The sequence below is a fragment of the Bos grunniens genome, chromosome 1 (assembly GCF_055505025.1).
Source record: "Bos grunniens cultivar Pamir isolate PY7600 chromosome 1, Bosgru_T2T1.0, whole genome shotgun sequence".
In the NCBI taxonomy this organism is placed as follows: Eukaryota; Metazoa; Chordata; class Mammalia; order Artiodactyla; family Bovidae; genus Bos; species Bos grunniens.
The window spans coordinates 103,576,809-103,590,605 of record NC_141165.1 but is presented as its reverse complement, the minus strand read 5'-3'; the positions used below and the strand labels follow the sequence as shown (position 1 = coordinate 103,590,605).

At 40.3% G+C, this 13,797-nt stretch overlaps 1 protein-coding gene across 1 annotated transcript in view; it reads right to left on the bottom strand.

The window, feature by feature from the left end:
• The window catches only part of MORC1 (MORC family CW-type zinc finger 1), a 167,544-nt gene that overhangs the window by 18,711 nt on the left and 135,036 nt on the right, over positions 1 to 13,797 (bottom strand). The window contains 3 exon segments of the mRNA XM_086415626.1: positions 3,509 to 3,655; positions 5,998 to 6,064; positions 8,144 to 8,213. Of these exon segments, the coding sequence (XP_086271752.1) occupies positions 3,509 to 3,655; positions 5,998 to 6,064; positions 8,144 to 8,213 (284 nt within the window).

Here is a 13,797-nt window from a genome sequence, read left to right as displayed (position 1 = left end):
AAAAATAAAGAAAATGATAATGTATAGTTGTACATCCAAACTCTGCTACAATACAACCAGGGAAGTCTCTCCAGGCTTACAGTGTAGAGATAGCAAAGCACGTGTGGTATCTGTATGTGTGTATGTATTACAAAAAGTGTGTGTGTATATGTGTAAGTCTGTACATCTGTATGTATGTGTGTGTGTATATATATGTGTGTGTGTGTGTGTGTGTGTATACACTGTGATTAAGAGGATGAAATTCCAAATCAGGGAGCCTGGACTCAAACACAGCCCTGTCCTTGGTAGCTGTGTAATTATATCTGTGACTTCAAGCATTACTTCGTTTCTATCTCCCTTTTTTTTTTTTTTTGGCTATACCATGTAGCATGTGGGGCCTTGGCTGGATTGAGACCAGGCCCCCCTGTACTGGAAGCTCAGTGTCTTAACTACTGAACCACTAGAGAACTCCCTAGTTTCTCTTTTTCAGTTTAACTTTAAAAAAAAAATAGTTAAAAATAATATCAGCTTTGTAAGTTTGTGTAAGGAGCTAATGTATACAAAACACTTGAGTGAATGAATAAAATAAAATAATAATGATTTTTAAATGGTAGCTATTATTATCAAGAAGGCCTGGTTCACTTGAAGCAATGTTCCAGTTATTGGACATGTCATATACATTGTCCATACATTTTAAAATAATATGCACATATTTATTCAGATGTACACAGGCATATTCATATATAATTTATTGTATACTATACCATGTCTTAGGGACCAATTGACATGCCTGAATCTTATAACTAGTAAGAATCCAGGATTCAAATTTATGGCTACCCAACATCAAAGATGAAGGTCTTACATAAAACTTCTGATCAAGTACTGACAGAAGGCAAGAAAATGGTTGGAGAATCCCATTCTTTAGGGACTATACTGTAGGCCATGGCAATATGACACTGACATCCACCATATCATTGGGTGATACTGGTACTGTCCTGAGGTGTGGTTTCCTTCTGTTCTATTCCCATGCTAGTACAAGCTTGCCAACCCAGGCAACATGCAGAGTTGGTGGTCATGACTTAGTGTTCGGGGATGCAGCACTCTGACTTCATTCCTTGGTCAACACCTTGTCACTGGGTTCCTACTGTCATTAGTGAAAATGTGTCCTGATAGAAAGTCCAAAGTGGATCCACCTACAAATAACAAGAGCTTCCCTCTTTCACCTGGGGCAGGATAGGCATTAGATATATGTTCCTGAAGGACAGCAGGTGGGCCTTAATGCTCATGTAGTATAGCCCCATGGCCCTGGATGCTGCCACAGAGACTTCCCTAAAGCCCAGGGCAACTACAGAATGGCATCCATGTCTTCCAGTGGTTTGCAGTCTACTTTCACATACAGGACCCTAGACCCTGTCCTGGGCCTGAGTAGGGGCCCTGGCTCCCTATATATATGTCCTACCTCACCTTTCTCTTCCTACCTGTTTGCATTCTTTGCCAACTCTCTTCTTCAGGAAGACTGTGTCAGTCTGTGATAAGAAAGTCAAAGTGTCCTAAGGGAAAATACTATTCCAGCTAGAGCACAGTATAGGTTTCCTTCTGCTAAAAATCTCTTACCTTATCCAGGCTGCTCACAGTCTGTGAAGCCCAACCAAACCAATTGGCTGTACTAACTTAGTGGTGGTTCTGCTCCTGACCCCCACCCTCTCATATGACACCTATCTGAGGGCATTCTTCTGTATAGTAACTTCTTTGGCTTGATTGTGAAGCCCCTTATCTTTGGTCCCTACTTGGAAAATCTCTGAACTTTGAACTTTACGCTCATGTCTCCATCCTTGCCAGTAGTACAGATGTGAGACTTGGGCCATAAAGAAGGCTGAGCATCAAAAAATTGATGCTTTCACGGTGTAGTGCTGGAGACGACTCCTGAGAGTCCTTTGGATAGCATGGACATCAAACCAGTCAATGCTAAAGGAGATCAACCCTGAATATTCATTGGAAGGACTGATGCTTAAGCTGAAGTTCCAATTTTTGGCTACTGGATGTGAAGTGCTGACTGATTGGAAAAGACCCTGATGCTTAGAAAGACTGAGGGCAGGAGGAGAAGGGGGCAACAGAGGGTGAGATGATTGGATGGCATTACCAGCTCAATGGGCATGAATCTGAACAAACTCCAGGAGGCGGCCATGGCAACTCATTTCAGTATTCTTGCCTGGAGAATCCCACAGACAGAGAAGTCTGGTAGGCTACAGTCCATAGGGTCTCAAAGAGTTGGACACAACACAGTGACTGAACAACAACTCCATCCTTTGAGAACTGAGATCCAGACATTTAAATCCCTCATTAACCATGCCCACGAATAATAAGATTCTACACTGAAGCAAAAAGTAAAACTTAATTTCTTTCAATAAGTTCAGTATCTAAAGCTACAAAAAAGACTTCTTAGAAGGCTATAATGTCATTAGGGTCTTCAGTTCAGTTGTGTCCGACTCTTTGCGACCCCATGAATCGCAGCACACCAGGCCTCCATGTCCATCACCATCTCCCGGAGTTCACTCAGATTCATGTCTATCAAGTCAGTGATGCCATCCAGCCATCTCATCCTCTGTCATCCCCTTTTCCTTCTGCCCCCAGCCCTCCCAGCATCAGAGTCTTTTCCAATGAGGTAGCCAAAGTACTGGAGTTTCAGCTTTAGCATCATTCCTTCCTAAGAACACCCAGGGCTGATCTCCTTTAGAATGGACTGGTTGGATCTCCTTGCAGTCCAAGGGACTCTCAAGAGTCTTCTCCAACACCACAGTTCAAAAGCGTCAATTCTTCAGTGCTCAGCTTTCTTCACAGTCCAACTCTCATGTCCATACATGACCACAGGAAAAACCATAGCCTTGACTAGATGGACCTTTGTTGGCAAAGTAATGTCTCTGCTTTTGAATATGCTATCTAGGTTGGTCATAACTTTCCTTCCAAGGAGTAAGCGTCTTTTAATTTCATAACTGCAATAACCATCTGCAGTGATTTTGGAGCCCCCCAAAATAAAGTCTGACACTGTCTCCACTGTTTCCCTATCTATTTCCCATGAGGGTCTTAGTGAGGCAGAATAAAAAAAGAAGAAGAAGGGAAACAAGGGAGGGAGGGAGAGAAGGAGGGAAGGAGGGAGAGGGGAAGGAAGAAGGAAGGAGAAATTCAGTAAGAATTTTCTTTTTCCCCTTCATGATAAATGTCCCTCATTCCTTTGTTTTTAATAGCCCTTTCTGTCCTATCTTCTATCCTTACAAATTCTGATTTTTTATTACATTGGAGAGAAAACTAACATCCACTATATTGCTGTACCATGTAACAATAGGACAGTTAGTGACAATAATTTGATCTCAAAAGACATGTAACCCACACTATATCTAAATCAGTGCAGTTAGGAGACAAGTCATAAAGTCATTCTATTGAATTTTCTCAATAATATTACCACTCAATAGAGAAAGAAAATCAGGAGTTGTCACTGCTTAGAAAATTCAACAACACAGGTAAATATCTTTACCTTAAATTAGATGTCAGTTTTCTTACTGTTTCCTTGACAGACGTGCTTTGAGAAGATTCTGTCAGTGAAGAAGCAACTTTACAATCACCACTCACAGAAACTCTGGCTTTATATCCAGAACTTGGATTTAAATCTTCCACTGGCATACTGGGCAAAAACAAGCTGAGGTTTAGAATTTCCAAGTGGAAACCATACACAACAAATGAGGTGTTAATATACAACAAATCAATGCATGGACATAAATGTAATGCTGAAAACTGTCATTTACACAGCTATATAAAAGCAATTCTCAATTATATGAATACTGTTTATTCCTAAAAAATCTTGTTTCAAGGTTTTTGGGCAACCACAATTAAACAGAATTGGCAGTAATTTATTTTTAACAACAGCAGTCATCTACCACTTGCCTCTTATTTGTTGAAAGAAGTTTTTAAACCCAAGTTCTACTTTAGCCTGTGGGAGAGTGAAAATGTTAGTTGCTTCAGTCATGTCAGACTCTGTGCAGCCCCATGGACTTCAGCCTGCCAGGCTCCTCTGTCCATAGAATTCTCCAGGCAAGAATACTGGAGTGGGTTGCCATTTCCTTCTCCAGGGGATCTTCCTGATCCAGGGATCAAACCCGGGTCTCCTGCATTGCAGGCAGATTCTTTACAGTCTGAGCCACCAGCTTGTGGGAGGGTAGGTACTAAAGGTAGGTCCAGAAATAAGGCAAAGTCAGTTGAAAGAAGTATTTAGTCAAGACCTGATGGAGGAAGAGTGTTTCAGGTGAAGGGTAATGATACTAGGGTAGAAACAAAGTAGGGTCTTTGCGAGATACTTGAGAAGGCCAGGGCTGCAGGCGTGGGGCACACAGGAAGATGCAGAGAGCAGACCCGAGAGGTACTGGCTATGGCGTGGGGGCTGGGGCTTATTTTAAGCAGAGCAGGTGCTCCCACTTGAGGGTTTCTTACATGGAGGGAGGTAATCTGATTGACACATGTTTTAAAAGGATAACTGGCTGCAGCATGGAGGTTAACTAACAATGATGATTCATGAAGTAGCACATAGTGTGTTAATGAGGCCTACGGGTTTCAGTGTTATGAGAATAAAAATGCTTAAGAGGGCTAGGGGATACACAATATGGGAGGCAAACCCGGGTAGGCAGGTTGGGGCCAGATGATGCAGAGTCTTGTCCAGCAAGTGAAAAGGAGATTTTTGTAATCCTTTCGTGCTAACATCCATGAATTAAGACCACAGCTCTGGAGAGTTTCCTGTATTCACACTATCTGGGTCTTTTAAAAAAACTGGATAATAGCTTATAGCAAATGGAAAGTGCTTCTACTGTCAACAGTTCTTTGGCATTAATTATACTGTCTAACTTCAGCTGATACTTTATTTAAGATTAAGAACATTATAACTAATGCTTAATTGTCCATTAAAGAACATTCACACAGTGTCTGGCACTTATTAATTATAACCTCCTTTATGCTGAAATTTTATTAGAGAAGTCCTTAAAGTTGTTGTTTTTTTTTTTTTTTTTTACCATTTTGGGGATGCTGGAAACTCAGGCTGCTGTTGGCATGGAGGGTAAAATGCACTACACCAGAAGACACACATTCCTCCCTGAACCTTTGTTTCTTCTCCTGCCACATAATAACAGAGCCTACTTCACAGAGCTGTGCCAAAGATTATACAAGATATACACAGAATTTATGCCTCTGTTATTAAGTCCTCAGTAGACGGTACCTAGTTATCATTGTCATTATAATCATCTTTATTATTACTACCACTACTAAATGAATTTGATGATTCTTCCATTAAGATTTTCTTAATTGGATCATAGTTCTAACATGAACTGTGTAGTTATGATTCAAAGATTATTTGAAGAAAATCAAAAGTTCATAAAAACCTAAAAGTAATACATGAAATAATACACAAACACACATATACAACATGTGTATACACATACACATACACACATACAGACACATTCGGAGCAGAGTGAGGTAAGAATTTGCTTCCTTGAAAACATTTTTTCCCTCTATTGGATAGCCAAAATATTTAGCTGATTACATTTAAATGTGACAAAAGGCTCATGTCAAGAATATCCTAGCATACAATGATTATTACACTTACATATATGTATGGAAATAAGATTATAAGCCATACAAAAAAAACTAGGTCATAATTTCATAGTCATACCTTACATATACATGACATTTTCATTCTTTGACTGTATTAGAATAATTTGAATTAGTTGCTTGCTACGAGTAGGAAGTTAAGCCTATTCCATTCCTGAATCCTCACAAAAGAAAATAAAAGGTTTGGGAAAAGAGTAAGAAATCTAGGGTATTCTATTCTTTCCTATCTCCTTTAAAATTCTGTTCCACTTTTAATTGCCTTTGCTTGTTGCTATTATTTTCTTTCTCCTTGTATTTAAACACTGGTAATTACTTTTCAACAGTATAATTGTACTCCCTTGGAATTTTGTATAATTGCAGTACACTCACCTTTCCCAGTTAGGTGATGAAGAATTTCTGTTTATTTCTGGAGTATCACTGCACAGCTCCTGTTTTTCTTCTAAAGAACATAGACAAAAATGAAGATAACCACATTTTGGCAATCACACGTAAGAGTGAACTAAAGGAAGTGTTAGCAGCTCATTAACAACTTGCATGTAATTTGGCTTTGTATTCAAACACTCTTGTAAAACTGCACCAATATCTTTTCAAGACAATTTACAATAACCTCTTAATAAAGTGTACACAGTGTACAAGAATCTGAGAGCCTCTGTAGCTTGTTTTTTTGTAATTTCTTTCTAATGATGCTTATTTTCTGTTATTGGTGTGCACAGGATGACTCACTGGACCTGTTTAGTGTCCCTTCTCTCAGCAGCCTCTGCACCCAGACAAGGACTTGTCTTTCCCTAGTGTCTTACTCTCTTCCTTTGGGTTCAGGTTCAAAGACATCCTGAAAGACCCCAATCAGAAATGTGCCCCTAGAAGAGAGTTGGATTTTAATGCAGTAAGAGACCTACAATCATTGAGTTCGTCTTCTCACTCAGGGAACCTCAGAATCAAGAGGTTCAGAGAGGTGAGTGCTTTGTTAACAGTCCATAGAAAAGCAGAAATGCTTTGATCCCCTTGGACTGGTTTCAAGAGGATCTTGGGGAGAGTCTAAGAAATAAGTCAAAGTGTTCTTCTTCCATCTAACTCTAGAATCCTTTGTGATAACTGTGATATTGTTCCACCAAGTAAACCCTTGCTACAAAGTCCAAGGCCATTGAAGGCCAAGTGGAACAGGAAAGCAACAAGAAATGTTTTAGATGGTTAGGACCTGCCCGACTACTCTAAGGAGACATAGAAGAGAATAGACAGAGAGGTTTTCCAAGCACACTGCAGGCACTGTTGGTTTTACTCATGATCTGCATACAAAGTGAAATTTCTTAACCTAATAGCCAACTAATTCATAATTACAGTCATTTGAAAATATTTCACAATTTGTTCCTTCCAAATCCAGGATGAGTATTTGAAATTAAATGTTAATTTTAGGATCAAAATTATACTAACAATTTTTCTATTACAATTTGGAAATCCAACTGGCACATACTTGAAGGCATGTTAATAGCTTGAAACTTCTATAAAAGACTGGCTTTAAAATTAAGAGATTCTTACAATAGAAATCTTGATTGTGTAATGGCAAATTATCCCAATTATGATGAAAAAGAAAAAGTGTGATTTCTTATGGCCTGCACTAATGGGTTCAAATATAAAGATGTGAATGAATGACTGATTAGGTTACCTAAGCAACAGAGTATAAAGGAAAGGAGTGCTTACATCTAAGAGTGAACACGAAATGATGGCATGGATCAATACAAAAATGACTGGGAGTGACTGAGTCAAAATGAACAGAGACCTATTTAGGAGACTAAGAAAGCCTTTAAAACTTATTTCAGATTAAGAAGATGACAATGAAAAAACAGTGGTTCTGCTGTTTAGGCCAATAGCATAATATTACAATAAAGGAGACAATGGTATAATAATATGAACATAATGAATTCTGGTAATAATAACGAATGAACACTAAAGAAAATAAAATTTTCTGAGTCTAGTTTGTTTCCAGCTCTCTGTCCTGGGAAATTGTCTTTAGATTGAAAACTATAACATGGGAACTTTATGTTTAAAAAAAGGTCAAATCTCTCATCTGAGACAAATTACACCCCATGGATAATAAATGTGCTTGTTGAACTACTCTTAGTGATCTCAGAGGAGTCATGCAAAATAGGGAAAGAACTAAATGACTGAAAACAGAGGAAGGTCATCATCATTTTCAAAAATAGTTTCTGAAAATGACAGACCTGATATCAATCCTCAGCAGATTTCTAAATAAAATTCAAGGAGGAGGGTGACATCTGTGCACTCTTGGGAATTCTAGGCAGTGAGGTCATGCAGGGGGCATTATTCTCAGGCAGGGAGTGCCCCTTCAAAACGTGTGAGGCTGGCAGCTCAGTCTCTATCACCTCTCCTCCCACTGCAGGAACAACAGATTTAACTTTTCAAAATCCAAACTGCTACCGTAAGATATGTCACATAAGTCAAACTGAAAACAACTCAAGACATTACAACTAATATACGTAAACTGAATTCTTTTTTTTACCTTTTTTCATAAGAGAAACTTCCTTTTTTTCTTGTTTCAATGGAACATCAGTGTCACTTTCATCTAAAATCTGAAAAACAAGCTCTTTATTTAAAGCTGCACCAAAACAAAGGGTATATCGTAAGGTGAAAAAATGACCTTGAACATCAATGCCCATATCAGAGACCATAAAGTATACTTTAGGGACATGTTATGCAGGGACACAAACATACATGTTGTCAGAAATTATACTGGCACGCAGCTCAAGTATGGTTGCATTATAAATGTCATATTTACATCTATCATTTCTTCAAAGGAATATTTACATTCCTACCAATACTGCGATAGATTTTTTTTTAAATCCAAATCTTAGGTGGATGTCATGTTGACTGTAACACATGGGCCAAGTATTTGATCACCAGGAGCAACCATGGAGCCTCTGTTGTTTGGGAAGGGCAGTCCCAGCTCTAGTTGCTACAGAGTAGACCCAGAGAATGAACTCGACATCAGTGCAATGAGAAGTCTGGGGAGGCTCAGGCCTCGGGCCCAAGAGTGTGATGGGGAAGAACATGCGGCCGAGACTGGGGAGCACGCCTGGGAAGGTGAGAGAAGGGACACCTGGTCTTCTGACAAAAGAGGAAGTCTGCTTAAAGTGGGATGCAGAGCCTTAATGTGTTGAATGCAGGAGACAGGAGGGTTGGCGGCACTGAGAGTGAGGGGAGGGGTGTGTGTGTGTGTGTGGTGGTGGGGATGGGGGCTAAGTGGAGTTGGGAGAATTTGGGGGGTAGAATATGACAATCAGAAGCCAGGTATCCCATAACTTTGCGAATTCTGTGAGCCTATTTTTCAAGGCTCAATCAAAATAAATTTATATTTTGGGAATACACTTTAGATCAGAGGCGGGTGGTGGGAGGAGTAGAGAGAGAGAGATTTATTTATACGTGTGAGTTGTTCAGTCGTGTCCAACTCTTTGCTACCCCCTGGACTGTAGCCTACTAGGCTCCTCTGTCCATGGAATTCTCCAGGCAAGAACACTGGAGTGGGTAGCCATTTCCTTCTCCAGGGTATCTTCCTGACCCAGGGATTGAACCCTGGTCTCCTGCATTGCAGGCAGATTCTTTACCATCTGAGCCACCAGGGAATCCTGAGTTTATCTATACCACTCAGGAAAATAGACCCAGAAGCTCCTTTCATGTATTTTCAAGTGTGTGAGAAGGTGGGGTAAAGACAGTAAAAAAGGAATATGGAGAAGACAGGGGGCAAAGCAAAAGCTCTGTCTGCTCCTTGATCTGAAAACCTCTGAACACTTGCTGAGATGCATGAGACTTCTGACTACATCACCTGTGTGTGGCATGGAGCCGTCAGTTCTCTGGAGCTCACCCTTTGTGTGTGTATCCTTCACCTTTCCTGTCCCCTCTAAACTGCTAAACCAATGTGGAACAGAGAGGCTATCAACCCTCCTTCTCTCCTCTCCCGGGAAACAAAGGCACGTATTTTACATGGTGTTCGGGAGACAGCGCTCTGTCGAAGCAGGTTAAATGGGCACACATGTAACCTAGCAACGAAACAGCAGTGAGGCTGTCCATCACCGTCATTTTCTATTCCACCCAAATCAAGAGAAAGCAAGCCTTGCAGGTAGGGGAAATAAATAAAACTGATTTTAAGCTACTTTGGTCTATTTCAAAATGTTTTTATTCTTACACTGTGAATAAATTCATGTGCCAGGAAGTAAATAAAATGCATATACTTTCAAAAGTTCATCTTGCAAAATGACTTTAAAATGGGTATCTTATTTATTTCTGATGTAACAGAAAATTTAAAGTTATCTTCTGATGTGTTGACGTGTAAGGAAGATCTACATACTTTAAGTGTCTCTCCTTTGAATTGAATCTTTTTTGACTAGTTTATAAGCAGCATGGGCTTACCTGGTGGCTCAGATGGTAAAGAATTTACCCACAATGTGGGAGACCTGGGTTCCATCTTCAGTCAGGAAGATCCCCTGGAGGAGGGCATGGGTACCCACTCCAGTATTCTTGCCTGGAGAATTCCATGGACAGAGGAGCCTGGCAGGCTACAGTCCATGGGGTTGCAAAGAGTTGGACAGGACTGAGTGACTCACACTTTCACTTAAGCTTAGCACACACTATTTCCCATCACAGTTAACAGCAATCACAAGGGAAGCTCAGGAGAGGAATGAACTACTTAACGCCTTTAGCAATAACCACTTTATAATAATCTATGATGATCCTGCTCAGATGTGTTCATTTTCTTTGGTAACCTCTCCTTATGATGGAAATCAGACAAGATAAAAGAATCCAAGCTTAACAAAAATGGCAGGACTCTCAGCAAGAACTCTTGGGGGTGGTATTATTAACTCAGTCTCCTGAAATTACTTTTGCATTTTATTATTTAGCTCTCTGCTTTGAGCTTGCTATGTGTAGGGCTGTTTCCATGAAGATCAGCTATGTCCACTCACCCCTCTAGATGTTACTTAAACAAAGCATTACCATCTCTATTGCAGGAGAGACTTCTTTTCTTTTCCTTTCTTATATTTCCTTTATTCTTTGGCATAGGAATGTTTAAAATATTTTGGATAAATAATTCACAGTCTACAGTATTTCTTTTTGAATGACACTGTGTAAATATCTGAGTTCAGAGGAAACTGTTTTTTGTTTGTTTACAATGTACTTGTAGTTTTGAAGGTCTGGATTTTTTCAAGCCGAGACAAGGAAACACGTAGTTGTTTTTTCAATGACACTATTTGTATACTCTGATACTTGCAGAGCTCTTTCACATACATCATTTCATTATAGGAATATTCTCCAGTCTCTTAGGCTTAACTGTGTCTCATACTCTGCAGTCTGGGGATATCGCTTTCCTAAGATTTTACCTCTAGTCATGAAATAGATAACACTTCCCACACAGTAAATGAGATTACAGTTAAGTCTTAACGAGAGGTTTTAGATACCTTAATTAAAATTATGTTAACAATGAGTAGAGTGGGATTTGTCAGTTCTCCAAGGGATGCAAAGGATCAGTATAATACCATATGCTCAGTTTTGTGAAGTATGTATTTAAGAGGATAAATAAATCATAAAAAAGTTGGAGAGGAGAAAGAACACACCGTAGTCAACTGTGTAACAATCTTCTCACTCAATTGTCTTTAAGGAAGCCTTAACTGTTATCACTTTGGTTTTTCTCTGTCTCTTTGCCCCTCCACACCCATCCCAAACATTTTATCAAGGACCCATGAAGGCTACCAGGCTAGTTTGTGCCCTCCTGCCAAGTTCCAAGACCCTTCCTGTTTTTACTCTCCCAGAGTTAATGCTATGTTCTAGGTACTTCCCTTTGGTTCATTAATGTATTCAATAAAATTGAGTTCCCTGTATGGGTCAGACACTGCTATGATGAAGACAACAAAGTCCTTCCTTTATGGAGCTTATTTTCTAGTGAGGCAGAGAGATACTAAATAAGTAAAATGACAGGTATATAACTCTGCAAGTTCTGTGAAAAAAATAACGCAGGTAAGAGAAGAATGAATCAAGTTACACGGCTCCTCTCTGGGCTCACTGTTCTCTTCCACACTCGCCTTTTCCAGGTCTTGGACTTGCTGTGGATTTGTTTATTCCCCCAACTTTTTTCTAGTCTCTTCTCAAACACCCTCCTTCAGCTTGGCCTTGCTTGCCCCCTCTATATCAAACTGCTCTCACTCTCACCATCCAACAATGACACTTCCTGCCCCTTCCTCTGCTGTATTTCTCACCTTAGCACTTACCACTGTCCACCATGAAACACAGTTTACTTATTTATCTTATCTGTTGTCAGATCCCCCCACTAGAATGGAAAGGCCATGAAGACAGGGAGTGGTGCCTAATTTTTACCTGCTGTATCGCCAATATCTAGGTCAGTAACTGATACTCCATATGTTCATAGAAAGAAAGTGAGTTAAAAGCAAGTCAAGAAAATCCATGTGTGTCGCTGAGGATGGGGAGTCGTGGAGTCCAGGCATTATGAACAAGGGAAAAGGCTGTGAAGGAAAAATAAACTTAGGGAGCTGGAGGCCAAGGAAGATGAGGGTGCCTAGAGTGAAGTGAGGGAAGGAATGAGTAGTAGGCAGTGAGGACAGAAAGGAGGTGAGGCCAGGTCACACAGGGCCTTGGAGGGCACTTCATTTCATTCTAAATGTGAGCAGAAGCCATCAGAGGGTTCACCTCCCATACTGTTGGTGGGAATGTAAACCGGTGTAGCCACTATGGAGGCTCCTTTAAAAACTAAAAATAGAGTTGCCATATGATCCAGCAATGCCACTCCTGGGCACGTATCCAGACACAACTCAAATTTAAAAAGATACATGAACCCCTATGTTCATGCAGCACTATTCACAGTAGCCAAGACATAGAGACAACCTAAATGTCCACTGAGAGATGAGTGGATTAAGAAGGTGTGGTGGAACAGTATTCATCCTTAAAAAAGAGTGAAATAATGCCATTTGCAGCAATGTGGATGGACCTAGAGATTATCATACTAAGTGAAGTAAGTTAGAAAGAGAAAGCAAGTACACATATGACATCACTTCCATGTGCAATCTAAAATAACCACACAAATGAACATATGTATGGAACAACAGACTCACAGACATAGAGAACAGACTTGTGGGTTAAGGGGCAGGGGAGCCGGGGCAGGAAGGACTGAGAGTTGGGAATTAGCAGAGGCAAACTATGATATGCTGCTGCTGCTATGATATGCTGCTAAGTCGCTTCAGTCATGTCCGACTCTGTGCGACCCCAGAGATGGCAGCCCACCAGGCTCCCCCGTCCCTGGGATTCTCCAGGCAAGAACACTGGAGTGGGTTGCCGATTCCTTCTCCAATGCATGAAAGTGAAAAGTGAAAGGGAAGTCGCTCAATCGTGTCCGACTCTTCGCGACCCCATGGACTGTAGCCTACCAGGCTCCTCCATCCATGGGATTTTCCAGGCAAGAGCACTGGATTGGGGTGCCACCGCCTTCTCCAAACTACGATATATAGGATGGATAAACAACAAGGTCCTACCGTACAGCAGAGGGAACTACATTCAATATCCTGTGACAAACCACAATGGAAAAGAATATGACAAAGAATATATGTATGTGTGTATGTGTAACTGAGTCACTCTGCCGTACAGAAGAAATTAACACACATTCTAAATCAACTATACTTCAATAAGTTTTTCTAAAAAGGAAGCCAGCAGAAGGTTCTATCAGTAAGTAGGAGAAAAGCATTATCTGACATTGTTTGGATGAGATACTCAGATTTTCACACTGTGGAGTCAAAAATAAGCAGTGGAATCATTTATAGAGCTATTATTGTGGTCTTGGTGAGAGACATCAGTGAATTGGCCAGGTGGGTAGCTATGGAGGTGACAGAACAGAGTATATATTTGAAGGTTGAGTCAGTAAGATTGGTAGATGGGTTGAGTACAGGCTGTGAAAGATGGAGAGAAATTCAAGTTTTGGCCTGAGCAGCTGCGAATGATGGTGACATTTACTGATATGGGGAAGCATGCAGAAGTCCCTTGGAATTTTTTTCCCTCTTGATTTAGATAACCTTCTGTGTCCCAACTCATCCTGGTAATTATTATTTTTCTGTCTATACTTAATCCCTCAAATAAAACTTCAGGGGGTTAAATTATAATAAA